The sequence below is a fragment of the Ylistrum balloti genome, unplaced genomic scaffold (assembly GCF_031769215.1).
Source record: "Ylistrum balloti isolate Yb309-2 unplaced genomic scaffold, AGI_CSIRO_Ybal_v1 Utg369874, whole genome shotgun sequence".
Lineage (NCBI taxonomy): Eukaryota > Metazoa > Mollusca > Bivalvia > Pectinida > Pectinidae > Ylistrum > Ylistrum balloti.
Genome location: NW_026782015.1, coordinates 258,332 through 276,368, shown reverse-complemented (window position 1 = coordinate 276,368; position 18,037 = coordinate 258,332). Strand labels below are relative to the sequence as shown.

At 39.2% G+C, this 18,037-nt stretch overlaps 2 protein-coding genes across 2 annotated transcripts in view; one reads left to right on the top strand and one right to left on the bottom strand.

Annotated features, from left to right (window-relative positions):
• Positions 1-18,037, bottom strand: part of LOC132546062 (ADAMTS-like protein 2) — a 108,142-nt gene that overhangs the window by 53,006 nt on the left and 37,099 nt on the right. The window lies entirely within an intron of this gene.
• Positions 9,822-15,337, top strand: LOC132546136 (histamine H2 receptor-like). Its single transcript, XM_060209835.1, has 2 exons — positions 9,822-9,881; positions 13,478-15,337. The coding sequence occupies exon 2, from the start codon at positions 13,478-13,480 to the stop codon at positions 14,534-14,536; it is 1,059 nt and encodes a 352-aa protein (XP_060065818.1). The 5' UTR covers positions 9,822-9,881; the 3' UTR covers positions 14,537-15,337.

Here is an 18,037-nt window from a genome sequence, read left to right as displayed (position 1 = left end):
CCCGATTGTTTCAGTACCTTTAGACATGTAATTACCCGATTGTCCCAGTACCTTTAGACATGTAATTACCCGATTGTTTTAGTACCTTTAGACATGTAATTACCCGAGTGTCCCAGTACCTTTAGACATGTAATTACCCGAGTGTCCTAGTACCTTTAGACATGTAATTACCCGAGTGTCCAATACCTTTAGACATGTAATTACCCGATTGTCCCAGTACCTTTAGACATGTAATTACCCGATTGTTTTAGTACCTTTAGACATGTAATTACCCGAGTGTCCTAGTACCTTTAGACATGTAATTACCCGAGTGTCCCAGTACCTTTAGACATGTAATTACCCGAGTGTCCCAGTACCTTTAGACATGTAATTACCCGAGTGTCCTAGTACCTTTAGACATGTAATTACCCGAGTGTCCCAGTACCTTTAGACATGTAATTACCCGAGTGTCCCAGTACCTTTAGACATGTAATTACCCGAGTGTCCCAGTACCTTTAGACATGTAATTACCCGAATGTTTCAGTATCATTAGACATGTTATTGCTTAAGTTTACCGGTACCTGGAACTACAGACATTTAATTGTGTTTTAAAGATAATTGCACGTACATTTTCATTGAGTCACAAGGGAAAAACATAAACGATATGCTATAACCACCGCACCATTGTACAATCATATTTTTCAGCTGCTATCTGTTCTCATATATATGGTCGCTGAAAATCATCTATCTAGACTATTTTCAATATAACCTTAACACACCAAACACATTTTTACAGGAAATATGTTTTACGCCGTCAACAACAATATCTGCCCTGACCCCTGACAAGCAGCCATTTTAGGTTAATGAGCAGGGAGTGATGATGGACTTGATAAAACAGGTGAAAACTTTAGGGCATGGTTATGAAGAGTCTTCCTCCGTGTCTCTGCCTTGTCGTTCCAATGACATGTATCATTATTTTCATCTTTTTATCTTAAACGTTTGTTGTGGTACAACAAAACATGCTGTTCCAGCGCCTTGTGTTATCATCAACAAGAAAAAACTTATGTAATATCTTGGTTTTGTGTTACTGAAATTAATAACTGAGAATTCGTTTTCTTCAATATTATCCTTAAAATCGATTATACAATCAGACACTTTAGTACGATTAAGGACAACTGGATCTTCTTCAAATTAACGAATCGGACGTAAAATAGAAACAGATTGATTTACATGAAATCTGTATATAGAAAATAGCGATCACATGGTCGTTTGGCAACAGCCGATAAGACTGTGTAGAGTGGCGGAGGCTGAAGATTAATCACGTGATAATATATGTAATCAGTCGTCTTAAATTACTTAATTAATCTATTAGGTATAATATTAATGATGAAATGTTGTGATATCGGATATGTTAGTTCTTATCATACCAATCATGTAAACTACACTAATGAATTAATTAAAACCTCTTCTCTATCTTAAACGATACACACAAAATGTAAATGTTCGACGGAACATTGCTTCACAAACCACAATATACTGATTCACAAACCAAAATATACTGCTTCACAAACCAATATACTGCTTCACAAACCACAATATACTGCTTCACAAACCACAATATACTCCTTCACAAACAACAATATACTGCTTCACAAACCACAATATACTGCTTCACAAACCACAATATACTGCTTCACAAACCACAATATACTGCTTCACAAACCACAAACACTGCTTCACAAACCACAATATACTGCTTCACAAACCACAATATACTGCTTCACAAACCACAATATACTGCTTCACAAACCACAATATACTGCTTCACAAACCACAAACACTGCTTCACAAACCACAATATACTGCTTCACAAACCACAATATACTGCTTCACAAACCACAATATACTGCTTCACAAACCACAATATACTGCTTCACAAACCACAATATACTGCTTCACAAACCACAAACACTGCTTCACAAACCACAATATACTGCTTCACAAACCACAATATACTGCTTCACAAACCACAATATACTGCTTCACAAACCACAATATACTGCTTCACAAACCACAATACACTGCTTCACAAACCACAATATACTGCTTCACAAACCAATATACTGCTTCACAAACCACAATATACTGCTTCACAAACCACAATACACTGCTTCACAAACCACAATACACTGCTTCACAAACCACAATATACTGCTTCACAAACCACAATATACTGCTTCACAAACCACAATATACTGCTTCACAAACCACAATATACTGCTTCACAAACCACAATATACTGCTTCACAAACCACAATATACTGCTTCACAAACCACAATATACTGCTTCACAAACCACAATATACTGCTTCACAAACCAAAATATACTGCTTCACAAACCACAATATACTGCTTCACAAACCAATATACTGCTTCACAAACCACAATATACTGCTTCACAAACCTCAATATACTCTTTCACAAACCACAATATACTGCTTCACAAACCACAATATACTGCTTCACAAACCACAATATACTGCTTCACAAACCACAATATACTGCTTCACAAACCACAATATACTGCTTCACAAACCACAATATACCAATATACTGCTTCACAAACCACAATATACTGCTTCACAAACCACAAACACTGCTTCACAAACCTCAATATACTGCTTCACAAACCACAAACACTGCTTCACAAACCACAACATACTGCTTCACAAACCACAATATACTGCTTCACAAACCACAATATACTGCTTCACAAACCACAATATACTGCTTCACAAACCACAATACACTGCTTCACAAACCACAATACACTGCTTCACAAACCACAATATACTGCTTCACAAACCACAATATACTGCTTCACAAACCACAATATACTGCTTCACAAACCACAATATACTGCTTCACAAACCACAATATACTGATTCACAAACCACAATATACTGCTTCACAAACCACAATATACTGCTTCACAAACCACAATATACTGCTTCACAAACCACAATATACTGCTTCACAAACCACAATATACTGCTTCACAAACCACAATATACTGCTTCACAAACAACAATATACTGCTTCACAAACCACAATATACTGCTTCACAAACCACAATATACTGCTTCACAAACCACAATATACTGCTTCACAAACCACAATATACTGATTCACAAACCACAATATACTGCTTCACAAACCACAATATACTGCTTCACAAACCACAATATACTGCTTCACAAACCACAATATACTGCTTCACAAACCACAATATACTGCTTCACAAACCACAATATACTGCTTCACAAACCACAATATACTGCTTCACAAACCACAATATACTGCTTCACAAACCACAATATACTGCTTCACAAACCACAATATACTGCTTCACAAACCACAATATACTGCTTCACAAACCACAATACACTGCTTCACAAACCACAATATACTGCTTCACAAACCACAATATACTGCTTCACAAACCACAATATACTGCTTCACAAACCACAATATACTGCTTCACAAACCACAATATACTGCTTCACAAACCACAATATACTGCTTCACAAACCACAATATACTGCTTCACAAACCACAATATACTGCTTCACAAACCACAACATACTGCTTCACAAACCACAATATACTGCTTCACAAACCAATATACTCAATTTCACAACTCACAGTTACATGTCATAAACGTCCGAGGATTCCCGAGGTATTCCGATTACGAATTGATTATTACAAATCACGGGATAATACCCGGAAGTCGATGATTGTACAAAAGACGGTTAAGTGAAAAGCCCCTTTCACTATAAATTCAGAATTAGATACGGTATGTAGGACAATGAATTAAACTGAATCACACAGCTGTTTCTACCTTCTAGGACCTGTCAGTGATGCTACATCATACAACTGTTTCGACCTTTTAGGACCTGTCAGTGATACTACATCATACAACGGTTTGTAGGACAATCAGTTATGCTAATCACACAGCTGTTTCTACCTTTTAGGACCTGTCAGTGATGCTACATCATACAACTGTTTCGACCTTTTAGGACCTGTCAGTGATGCTACATCATACAACTGTTTCGTCCTTCTAGGACTCGTCAGTAATGCCAAAGGGTTAAACTGATGAAGCCTAGGAGGTGGCTGTGAAAAATCCAAACTGGTCGAAAAATGTCAAAACAGTATTCCAAAACGAACTATCCACTATTTTGGGTGCATCTTACAAAACTTATTTGAAATGGAACTCATTTCACATCCGGTAGGAAGTACACTTGATGCGTAGTGAATGGACAAAGTCACCAAATAAAAACACAGAAAATATTGCAACAAATGTCACTTTGAGTGGTTTTGCTTTTGGCGATAAGATAATGGGCTGTGTTGATGGGAGTTATCTCCCTTCCAAGGTATTGAAATAAGGAAGTTGAATTCGCTATCCCCAGAAACATATCGGCGACAAAAGTCTGGTTCAATATCACCCAATCAAACGTATTGTACTTTAACATTAAAACAGATGTTCAGGGGAACCATTAAAAACGAAGTTAGACCAAGTGTTTCTGTAGAGAAAGCGTCCTCTGCTTCATCAACGACATCCGTTATGTATAGTTTGGTTAGCCGAGTAGATCTCGCTCTCGCAAATGAAAAAAAAAAAGATTCTAATCAGCGCCGAATAAATAACACTTCACGAACCTGGAAATGATTATTTTCAAATGAGATGATGATATTGGCCATAAAACCTTCATAATTTACCGGTATAGTGAGTTAATCTGCCTGCTATTGTTATCAAGCACAAGAATATTGAACAAATTTCGAAATATTAGCAAAACAGGTTGGGAAACCCGGAATTTTACTAGCGAGTCAATATCACAAAACATAATTGTCCTCGGTAACCAGAAAATGTTTTGGAAATTTACCAGTATTTTTTTTAATATAAACATATATAGGAAAATATATCAATAAAAAAGTGCGAACTTTGTCATAAACCAACAGCATTAACAAATCTGAATTTCTTGCCACACCAAAATGGCAAGAATGGTGGTATGAACTAAATATACTATTGACAATGGGTGGATTCAATATAATTAGACATGTGAACTAAAAAATGTGCAGCTGTACTTTGTATAAGTATCTAAGTCTGCCTTTGTACGTTGTAGATGTAGAGGTTAACTGCCGATGGATTTCTGTACTCCCTTGAATGTATATCACTTCCAGGCTAAAGAATATTGTACAGATTGACAAGAACATTACACCTTTATACGAATTATCTATGACAATAGTTGTGTCCCTTTACACTGCTTTAATAATGCATGTGCATTATTTCTGTAGTATTGTATATATGTTAAACAACGGAGTGCTATCAAATATTTCATTTACCCTCGTAAAATGGTTTATATACACGTATACAAGGCTTCCTTCCTGTAACTTTTGGTTCGAGTAAGTTCCGAATGATCGTAGACGCTTGTTTACAAATAATAAAACTTTCAGCATTAATTACAAGCGCTAAGATAACTCTGATCAATTAATTACTATGGTAACGATTTAATTGACTGTTTCACATTATAATTTCTGCTCCCCTTGCTCTCCTCTTCTTAACGCTGCTTTGGAAACGTATAAGCCATATTCGGTCTTAGGCTAAGCATGCTAAAACACAAAATACAACATAAGCAGATCATGGTTTAATTTTGCGACCTGTATATAGACTTACGGGATGTACAAGCAGAAATATTGCAGTTACCACATTTACGTATAAACTATGATATATTTCTGTTACGATGTTGAAGGAAAATACCATTAATTCTGCCATCAATTATTTTTGTCTAGACACGTCTTTCAACAGACGAAAGAATTTTATCATTTAGAATTGAAAAAATGTATGCTAACGTACCAGAGGCTGGTACTCGCGTTTTAGAGATCTTAAACTCGTTACATTAATATGTTACGAATACAAGTTGAAATCTTCGCAGACGCGGTATTGTAAAAGAGTATACCAAAATGGTTTTGTTGTCTCAAAAAGCCTTCGTAGAATTTGTATGATTGCCAAAAAGGATCCAAATTATATGAGAGAGATACAAAAAGCTTAAAGAGTAAAATTAAGCAAGGAAAAATAGGGATCACCTTCAAAAAGAAGGAAAACTAAGAAAAAGACCGAAAAACTAAGGATTTGTATGGTTTGGCCTGGAGACTTCACTGTAAAGGAATCTACCGTAGACATAAAATAATGGTTTACAACTTAACTTGTCAGGTAATCGGTTTCTGGAAATCGGTCTAAGATTTCATTCAAAAAGCGGTGAAATTGATCATTGCGTTAAAATGTATCACACGTCATCGTGCGCGTGCAAAGCACGTGTAATGTTATAGAGGGATTCTGTACTAAGACAGACAGAGAGTGCTATCTCGTCTATAACTAGAGCACCGTCTCGATGTTTTTAATGTCGGATTTCCGCTATCATTCTGTCTGGAAAAACAAACTTGTCTGTCTAGGAACATAAACAGGTGCTTCAACCTAACTAGTACATCGAAAAGCTGCGAGGCTTTAAATACCTTTATTTAAATGTACATATCTCAAAAAATTCAAACGGAAAAATACAGAATACTTTTTTTTCACTTGGAGATCTTAACACAATACTATTAAAATACTTTTAGTAGTGCAAAGCTGTCTAGGGGGTCCAAATATTGTCTACATTCCATTGATAAATGGATCATTCGCTTTGCCCGGAAGTCCTTGACCTTAGAGAAAATCTGCAAGAAGAACAGCTAAATAGGCACGTGTCCTTGTGAAGGATGAGCGACATTTGTAAGCAACTAGAACCATGGAGTCTGAGAGACTTGTGTCATATCACATCAACCATGAATGTAAAGTTACAACCATTGAGTCTGAAAGACGTGTGTCATATCACATCAACCATGACTATATAAATTTACAACCATTGAATCTGAGAGTCGTCTGTCATATCACATCAACCATTGAATCTGAGAAACGTGCGTCATATCCCATCAACCATTGAATCTGAGAAACGTGCGTCATATCACATCAACCATTGAATCTGAAAGAGGTGCGTCATATCACATCAACCATTGAATCTGAGAGAGGTGCGTCATATCACATTAACCATTGAATCTGAGAGTCGTCTGTCATATCACATCAACCATTGAATCTGAGAAACGTGCGTCATATCACATCAACCATTGAATCTGAGAGGCGTGCGTCATATCACATCAACCATTGAATCTGAAAGGCGTGCGTCATATCACATCAACCATTGAATCAGAGAGACGTGCGTCATATCACATTAACTATTGAGCGCTTAAATAGAAAGAAAAGTAGCTAAGGTATGTCGGTATTTTTTTCCAACACACGCTACAAGTTTAATTGATAGTCTGCCAATGTCTATGAACAATGACATTTATATCTCTTATTGTTGCAATTAAGAAAATCGTGAAATGAAAATTCACGTTTCTAGGTTTCCATTTTAGTTTTACACCCGTCGAACTTTAAATAAGTCGGACGTACCCCGCTAACGCTCTTCGAACAGTGTATATCGCACAAGTACAAAAATAGCCAGTTTCCTGTTTGTTTGCACTAATATACTGGCAGACGACAGGCTCGCCATATTTAATCAAAAACTACATTGTATAAAATTTTCTGATAAACTGCCTTAAACTCAAACCGATATCTCCGTGTTCATCTATTTACAATTTGGACAGTCTGCTTTTATTTTGGTCAACAACATATGACTGGAACATGTTACTGCGCGTGTGGTAGGAACTCCTGTGCTTCCTTTCATTCATAAATACTAGCCTGTTAACGCAGTGCTAGTACGCTTCAAAATAAGTTCCTGTTGACTTCTGCTTGGTTTATCAAGTAGCATCTGTTACAAAATGCCGAAGTTAATGTTATCAAATTTTCTGCGCTTTTTCTATCCCCCTTTCCTAAAACAATTCCCTGATAAAGTTTTTCAGTGACCTTACCCAAACAGTGTTTTGGTTACAACAGTTGCTCCATAAGCATACCACGGAAGGTTATCGGATGCCTACTGGTGGGTGTTGGGGAGTGTGCGATCTCGGAGCTTCAAAGTCCCTCTAATTACCTCTACTACAAATTTTAAATACTCAGTTTTTCTCCAATCCGTTTAAAAAATGTAAGCAATATTCACTTTCTCTGTTTTACGATTATAACTTAATCCGACCATATGCTGTTTTGTCGGAAAAGCTATATCGTGAATGGAATCTTTGCAAACCATCTAGTTCGTTATGAATTGACGGTAGTAGCAACTACTGTTGGGCCCCGAAGACACATCGACTTCTTTACAAACTTACTGAAGCAACTGTGGAAACCCCAAGACTTATCAGGACCTAAAATAACATGTTGCTGTCCCGTTTTACGGACATTTTTTTCTTCTTCTTCTCCCTCTCCGGCATGACCTTGAATAGTTGGTACATTCAAAGTTTTGTATTATTATATAAATTACTTTAAAAGTAACTGAATCTAGTTCCTAGGCACATACCACCTCCACATAATTGTTGATATCGTGTCGCTATATTGTACAGGCCAGGTATGTTAGGGATCATTTCATCAAACCTGTCCATTCTCATCTTTCCTTATATCCTATCTGTTAACACGTTCTTTTGGGTACATTCATCCGATACCCTAATCGTGACAATGGTGAAGATGAAAAAAAGAATGTTAACATAATGAACATTAGTTTATATGCTTACATAATGAAAACCTCTGTGAAGATTTATTTTTAAAATCTACAATATCAAAAACTGTGTACTTAAAGTCATTTATACAATTTCTTGTTGCTTTCACGAGTTGACTGTAAGGTGTGAAAAGTTGAATTCTAAGTGATAAAGACAAGTCATTGTAGCAATAAAGGAGATGGCAGTAAGGACAAGGAAACACTCAATATAATGTGAACTTCGGGTAATTAAAAAACGGTCCTTGTAGCTCTGGCGAATTAAAGGTAAGAACAGGGCAATATTCATTATAAGAACTTTAAAAAACTTAAGAAATTAAAAAGCCCTTTGTAGCTTTGTTGATTTGAGGGTAAGGACAGGTCAATAATGAAAACAGGCCCTTGTAGCTTTGATGATTTGAGGGTAAGGACAGGTCAATAATGAAAACAGGCCCTTGTAGCTTTGTTGATTTGAGGGTAAGGACAGGTCAATAATGAAAACAGGCCCTTTGTAGCTTTGATGATTTGAGGGTAAGGACAGGTCAATAATGAAAACAGGCCCTTGTAGCTTTGATGATTTGAGGGTAAGGACAGGTCAATAATGAAAACAGGCCCTTGTAGCTTTGATGAATTGAGGGTAAGGACAGGTCAATAATGAAAACAGGCCCTTGTAGCTTTAATGAGTTGAGGGTAAAGACAGCGTAATTTTAAATAAAAATGTGCATTTAAAGCTAATAAAACAGACCATTGGAGCTTAAGTGTGTCGACTGTAAATACATGTAACTAATGAATGGGTCACTGAGTACATATTATCCGTGGGCACGTCTACATACGACAATAGCAATCAAACAATGCAAAGAAAACAATAACACATGTTGGTACAATTAAATGTTATATTTTCTCCCTTGTTACAAAGTGGGTACATAATTGCCCTGGATTTCTAGGTTATCGCTGATTGTTAATACCAGGTGATAATAATAACGATAACTCGATTAGTCTTTATCTATAGGCGTTGATTAGTCCACGACACTTAATTAATATTCCATTTCTTCATACCCTTGCAAAAGCGATATACCTAGATCTAATTTCAAAAGCTTGTCATACGAAGTTTGATTCCCTGGGCAAGTCAATGGATGCATGGGTTGACCTCTGGAAAGTTTCAGTCTCTGTTTGACCGCAGGAGGTTGAAGATTAAACAAGGTAGGTTACGATCCTTAATACTCCACGCATAACACTCCCTCTCTCCCTCAAAATACCACATCCACAACACTCCCTCGTCATACTCCACGCATAACACTCCCTCTCTCCCTCAAAATACCACATCCACAACTCTCCCTCATCATACTCCACGCACAACACTCCCTCTCTCCCTCAAAATACCACATCCACAACACTCCCTCGTCATACTCCACGCACAACACTCCCTCTCTCCCTCAAAATACCACATCCACAACACTCCCTCGTCATACTCCACGCACAACACTCCCTCTCTCCCTCAAAATACCACATCCACAACACTCCCTCGTCATACTCCACGCACAACACTCCCTCTCTCCCTCAAAATACCACATCCACAACTCTCCCTCATCATTTTCCACCCACAACTCTCCCTTCATCATACTCCATCCACAACTCTCCCTCATCATACTCCACCCACAACTTTCCCTCTCTCCCTCATCATACTCCACCCACAACTCTCCTTCTTCACACCCCATTCACAGCTCTCCCCTCATCATACCCCATCCACAACTCTCCCTCATCATTCTTCACCCACAACTCTCCCTTCATCATACTCCATCCACAACTCTCCCTCGTCATACTCCATCCACAACTTTCCCTCTCTCCCTCATCATACTCCACCCACAACTCTCCCTCATCATACTTCACCCACAACTCTCCCTTCCTCTTACCCCACCCACAACTCTCCCTCATCATACTCCATCCATAACTCTCCCTCGTCATACTTCACCCACAACTCTCCCTCTCTCCCTCATCATACTCCACCCACAACTCTCCCTCGTCATACTCCACCCGGAACTCCCCCTTCATCATACCCCATCCACAACTCTCCCTCATCATACTCCACCCGGAACTCCCCCTTTATCATACCCCATCCACAACTCTCCCTCATCATACTCCACCCGGAACTCTCCCTTCATCATACCCCATCCACAACTCTCCCTCATCATACTCCACCCACAACTCTCCCTTCCTCTTACCCCACCCATAACTCTCCCTCATCATACTCCACCCGGAACTCTCCCTTCATCATACCCCATCTACAACTCTCCCTCATCATACTCCACCCACAACTCTCCCTTCCTCTTACTCCACCTGCAACTCTCCCTCGTCATACTTCACCCACAACTCTCCCTTCCTCTTACCCCACCCACAACTCTCCCTCATCATACTCCATCCATAACTCTCCCTCGTCATACTCCACCCACAACTCTCCCTCATCATACTCCATCCATTACTCTCCCTCGTCATGCTTCACCCACAACTCTCCCTCTCTCCCTCATCATACTTCATCCAGAACTCTCCCTTCCTCTTACCCCACCCACAACTCTCCCTCATCATACTCCACCCGGAACTCCCCCTTCATCATACCCCACCCGGAACTCTCCCTTCATCATACCCCAACCACAACTATATGAAGGATTTAATCAGTTTCCCCGGTGTGTACAACTCACGTGAACATCTCCTACAACATTCCATGATGTATGGACGTGTAGTAACACTGAAGTGGAATGGTATAAAGATAAATGTGTTATAATGTACACGATAACAAATTTAGTGTAGTTATGACCTTACATCTGTAATACCTACTGACGTAGAGAGATCAATTTGTTAGACTTAATTATCACCCGTAACGCGGAGAAAAGATTTACACAAATTGTTTAAGGTACATATTATGCCGTCTGATTACGTGATAAAAACGCCCTCGTTTCCGTCAGTGTCTGTCCTTAAAATAAACAAGCTCACGTACAAACCTGCATGTAGGTGTTCAACATATCTGACAGAGAGTGTAAGTTTACATCTATCTTATCCCGTGATTTAACGCCAGTGTATTGGTGCCAGACGTAATGTACAATGACCATGCGATGTCACTTCTGAACAAACGCTGTTTTGAAAACAAGTGACGATTTTCTCTCATAAAAAAACAAAAATCGATCAGGCAATTATAATGTTGACCAGATCTGGTGTTGATCAGCGTCTGTGTCCGTCTGTAACCAAGTTATTACATATGTCCTTGAATTTGTTGTTGAGAAAAGTAGTAGCCAATTTCTTCATATTATCTCCACAAGACGAAAGCCTCCTACATCATCATTAATTCAGTAAAGCTTTTTACCAGCGTTGAGACCGTTCTAAATCAGATATCCAGACTGAGAATTCTAGTTGTAGTAAATAACATTTAAACTGTGTGCAATTCTTTTCAAGCCTGAATCAACACACCATTATATTTTCAAGCGCCGTCTGATAACAAGTTGGTTTACATATGACGTCATATCTAGAACTGCATGTCCGTACAAGCTTTATATGTTATTCGGTTGTTGTCGGTGTACCGAGATACAGTCAGATTTATAGGAGGCGGAGCTATGCATAGACTGTTATTCAACTAGGCCAATCATATCTATAGGGGATGGGACAAAAAGTGGACTGTTAATCAACCGAGCCAATCATATTCATAGGGGGCGGGGCAAATGATAGTCTGTCAGTCAACAGGACCAGTCAGATTTGTAGGGGGCGAGGCAAAGCATAAGCTGTTTGTCAATATACTTATAGTGGACCAGTCAGATTTACAGGGGATGAGACAATGTTTAAACTGTTTGTCAACAGGGCCAATCACATCTAAAGTGGGCGAGGCAAAGGGTAGAGTGTTAGTCAACCAGTCAGAATAAAGAGGACCAGTTTGACTTTAGGGACGAGGCGATGTATAGACCTTTAGTCAACAGGTCCAGTCAGAATTTCAGGTGGCGAAGCAAAGCGTAAAGTGTTTGTCAACAGGACTAGTAAGATTTAAAGAGGGCGTGGCAAAGCGTAGGTGTTAGTCAACAGGGTCATTCAGATCTACATGTTGCCTGCTGGCCATTCCGCTTTTTTCTGATCATTCCTAAAATTCATGGGAGTTCGGGAAACCTATCTTTGAAACTCGAGAAAGAGCAATCCAATATTCCTCAAGAAATAGATATAACAATCTTTCAAAATCAAAATTCAAATAGTCGCCTTTCAGCCATTCTTTATCAGTCCTAAAACCAAAAGAACACAACTAGGGACCAAACGGAAAATGATAACTAACAACGTAAAAGTCAAAGATGACCGCCTGTCAGTCGTTGCTTTTCTGATCGGCCCCAAAATCAAAACAACACAGCTTGATAAAAGGGGAAAATCACATGAAAAAAAGACTTATCTGGTGCTTATCAGAAATAGAGACTAGATTTGTTTCAGACTGACAATGGACAAACGGGAAAGCAAGGCAATTTGAACAGCCAACCATTTCATGATGTGGTATGGGGATGGGGGGATAATTAAAACAACACAACTTATCCGTTTCATTCATCTTAGTTAGGATATTTTTTTGTAACTTTGTGTTTGACGACAAATACAGATGGTGATCACGTGACGTCAAATATCCAATGGGATGGATGGATTTTAATATAACGTCATCTTCAGCAGATACCGTTATATCTATAGCAAGGCAACCAATGTATAAACATATCATAAAATTTCATCTGTGAATTAACTCACTTTTAACTCACTCAAATATGTTCACATTTTAAATTTTTTTTCTACAGATGACGACGACTACTTGGCTAAATACCACCACAGTTAACACCTCCTTACTAAATTTCAGCAATGACGACAACCTGGCTGATTCCGCTCGCGTAGCCTCTCTTCACGCAAAATACATTACAATTTCCGTTTCCGGTATACTCTCAAACGTTTTTCTCACCCTTCTTATTTTTCTTTCCAAGACCCTTCGGAAAACGCCCCTTTTCTGGAACATCCTTAATTTATGTGTATACGACAGCGTGATAGTGATGTTTGTTATCCCATTTGGTCTGGACTATGAACTGGACTGGTCATGGAGTTACGGCGTGTGGATATGTAAGATGTGGTATGCTGCCGATTTCTGGCACATGTTGATGTCAGGAATCGTGCTTTCCTGTATCTGCATTGACAGGATTGTCGCTACGCTACAAACCTTCATTCCAATACGAGTACAAGTACTAAGATTTATTTCCATATGCCTTGTGACATTTCCGTGGATTTTCCTGCTGACTGTGTGTATCCCATTGCTTGTGGCTTTTGAGAATACCGAGAGTCAGATGCCATCAGAATGGTGTTTCTTCCAATTTCACGACAAACACACGATGACATTTGCAATTATATCTTTGGCATTACCGAACATCCTCTTGGTTGTCACCAGTATAGTCATGTTGCTCGTCTACATTCTAAGGGGAGGTAACTGGAACAAGATACCGTCCAACCGCGCAGACGCAGAGGAAGTCCGTCTGAAAGCATCAATTGCCTTAGTATGGGTAGTTGTCATCTGCAGTCTCGTGTGTTGGTTACCAATCACATGTCTCGTCTTCTTCAACCTGATGTTCAGGTCCAAGTGTAGGGATTTCACGTGGGAGGACTATACCAACGTGTATCTGTTACAAGTGATGACCTCCTCCTTTACATCTTTCCTCTGGATCCTCTTACCGGAAATACGTCACGAATTGGCGGTGTGGCGTCATTTTCTATCCGGAATTATATGTCTAAGAAATAAAACTCCGGACAATCTAGTTACGTCTTATCAAGCAGAGACATACGATGAAACAGAAATTCAAGATAATACAAACTAGACAAAAAACAGAAAAAAGAAGTAGATTTCTAAAAAGACTGTAATGTGTAATGTTTGTTAATGGAATACCAAGCATCGGAATGCTTGACTATCATAACAAAAATCAACAAAGCTAAGCAAAACAAGAAAACTGGAGATAATTGAGTTCAAAACTATTTTTGTGCTGATTACACTTAATTACAAACATCACTAGGAAAGCCGCTATTTTGAAAGAAGAGAAATTTCACCAGATCCACAGTCAATGATTTTTCTTAATAGACGAATATGAAAAATAAATACAGAACTCGAGTTCAATAATAGAACGTAATGGAAATACATCATCGTAATCTTTCTCAATGGTTTGTATACAATGTATGTGTCCGTCTTTAAACAAACATCCTTGAAATTGTTGTTGAAGACCGCATTCGATAAATTCACGATTTCTTTTCGTGATGAAAGCCTCCATTATCATTACTAATTGAGCAGACTGTTACTAGCGTTAAGTGCGTTTTAAACAAACTGTCCAGACAGAGGAATTCTATTTGTAATGAGTAACGCTTATACTGTAGGGAATTCTTGATATTTTTAGTTATTCACAACAATATGTTACTGCAGTTTCCCTGTGTACGTATGACGTCACCGTAGCTAAAACCGTGTCCATGTACTCTCTAGTTATAGGTGTGTGTTTAGTTACGGTTGGTCTACATATATGTAAAGGTAAAGTCAGATTAATGGAAGGCGAGGAAAATAACTTTTATTTTAGCGAGAAACACCAACATCATCACTTAGCGAAATCACACGGACTATAAATATATATACTTCATTTCTCTCATAGAATCTAAAAACTGAACTTTATTCCAAATAGCATTGGTTCTCCTACAAATAAAATTGAAGGCATCAATTCAAAGAACAATCGGGGCATGATTGAGGCGTTAAAATTATTCTTTTGTTTATATGAATACTAACCACGTGATACAGAAGGCTCATCGACAACACCATAGGGTGACATTGAAGGCTCATCGACAGCACCATAGGGTGACATTGAAGGCTCATAGACAATACCATAGGGTGACAACGAAGGCCCATAGACAATACCATAGGGTAACATTGAAGGCTCAAAGACAACACCATCAGGTGACATTGAAGACTCATCGACAACACTATAGTGTGACATTGAAGGCTCATCGACAACATCATAGGTTGACATTGAAGGCTCATAGACAACACCATAGACTGACATTGAAGGCTCTTAGAAAGCACCATAGGGTGACATTGAAGGCTCATAGACAGCACCATAGGGTGACATTGAAGGCTCATAGACAATACCATAGGGTGACATTGAAAGCTCAAAGACAACACCATCAGGTGACATTGAAGACTCATCGACAACACTATAGTGTGACATTGAAGGCTCATCGACAACATCATAGGTTGACATTGAAAGCTCAAAGACAACACCATCAGGTGACATTGAAGACTCATCGAAAACAACATTGGGTGACATTGAAGGCTCATAACCAACACCATAAGCTGACATTGAAGGCTCATCGACAACACCATAGGCTGACATTGAAGATTCATCGACAACACCATAGGGTGACATTGAAGACTCATCGACAACACCATATGCTGACATTGAAGGCTCGTCGACAACATCATGGAGTGACATTGAAGGCTCATAGACAGCACCATAGGCTGACATTGAAGGCTTATAGACAGCATCATAGGCTGACATTGAAGGCCCATAGACAACACCATAGGGTGACATTGAAGGTTCATAGGAAACACCATAGGGTGACACTGACAACTCATCGAAAACAACATAGGGTGACATTGAAGGCTCATAACCAACACCATAGGCTGACATTGAAGGCTCATAACCAACACCATAGGCTGACATTGAAGACTCATCGACAACACCATAGGGTGACATTGGAGGCTTATCGATAACACCATAGGCTGACATTGAATGCTCATAGACTGACATTGAAGGCTTATAGACAGCACCATAGACTGACATTGAAGGCTTATAGACAGCACCATAGACTGACATTGAAGACTCATCGACAACACCATAGGGTGACATTGAAGACTCATCGACAACACCATATGCTGACATTGAAGGCTCGTCGACAACATCATTGGGTGACATTGAAGGCTCATAGACAACACCATAGGGTGACATTGAAGATTCATAGGAAACACCATCGGGTGACACTGACAACTCATCGAAAACAACATAGGGTGACATTGAAGGCTCATAACCAACACCATAGGCTGCCATTGAAGGCTCATAACCAACACCATAGGCTGACATTAAAGACTTTTTGGCAACACCATAAGGTGACATTGAAGGACCATAGACAACACCATAGGGTGACATTGAAGGCTCATAGACAGCACCATAGACTGACATTGAAGGCTCATAGACAGCACCATAGACTGACATTGAAGGCTCTTAGACAGCACCATAGGGTGACATTGAAGTCTCATAGACAGCACCATAAGCTAATATTGAAGGCCAATAGACAACACCATAGGCTGACATTGAAGGCCAATAGACAACACCATAGGCTGACATTGAAGGCTCATCGACAACACCATAAGCTGACATTGAAGGCTCATCGACAACACCATAGGCTGACATTGAAGGTCCATAGACAACACCATAGGCTGACATTGAAGGCTCATCGACAACACCATAAGCTGACATTGAAGGCTCATCGACAACACCATAGGCTGACATTGAAGACTCATCAACAACACCATAGGGTGACATGGAAGGCTCATCGACAACACCATAGGCTGACATTGAAGGCTCATCGACAATACCATAGGCTGACATTGAAGGCTCATCGACAACACCATAAGCTGACATTGAAGGCTCATCGACAACACCATAGGCTGACATTGAAGGTCCATAGACAACACCATAGGCTGGTATTGAAGACTCATCGAAAACACCATAGGCTGACATTGAAAGTCCATCGACGACACCATAGGCTGACATTGAAGACTCATCGACAACACCTTAGACTGACATTGAAGACTCATCGACAACACCATAGGCTGACATTGAAGACTCATCGACAACACCATAGGGTGAATTGAAGACTCATTGACAACAACATATGTGACATTGTAGACTCATCGACAACACCTTAGGCTGACATTGAAGGCTCATCGACAACACCATAGGCTGACATTGAAAGTCCATAGGCAACACCATAGGCTGACATTGAAGACTCATCGACAACATCATAGGTGACATTAAAGGCTCATCGACAACACCATAGGGTGACATTGAAGACTCATCGACAACACCATAGGCTGACATTGGAGGCTCATCGACAACCTTAGAGGTAGTGTAGAGAAACATCAGATCTACAAAACGTCAGATATCACACTGTTAGTGCAGAGAAACATCAGATCCACAACCAACAAAACATCAGATATCACACTGTTAGTGCAGAGAAACATCAGATCCACAACCAACAAAACATCAGATATCACACTGTTAGTG

Excerpts from the sequence above, each read along its gene's own strand:
- LOC132546136 (XM_060209835.1), top strand. The coding sequence starts at position 13,478 with ATGACGACGACTACTTGGCTAAATACCACCACAGTTAACACCTCCTTA.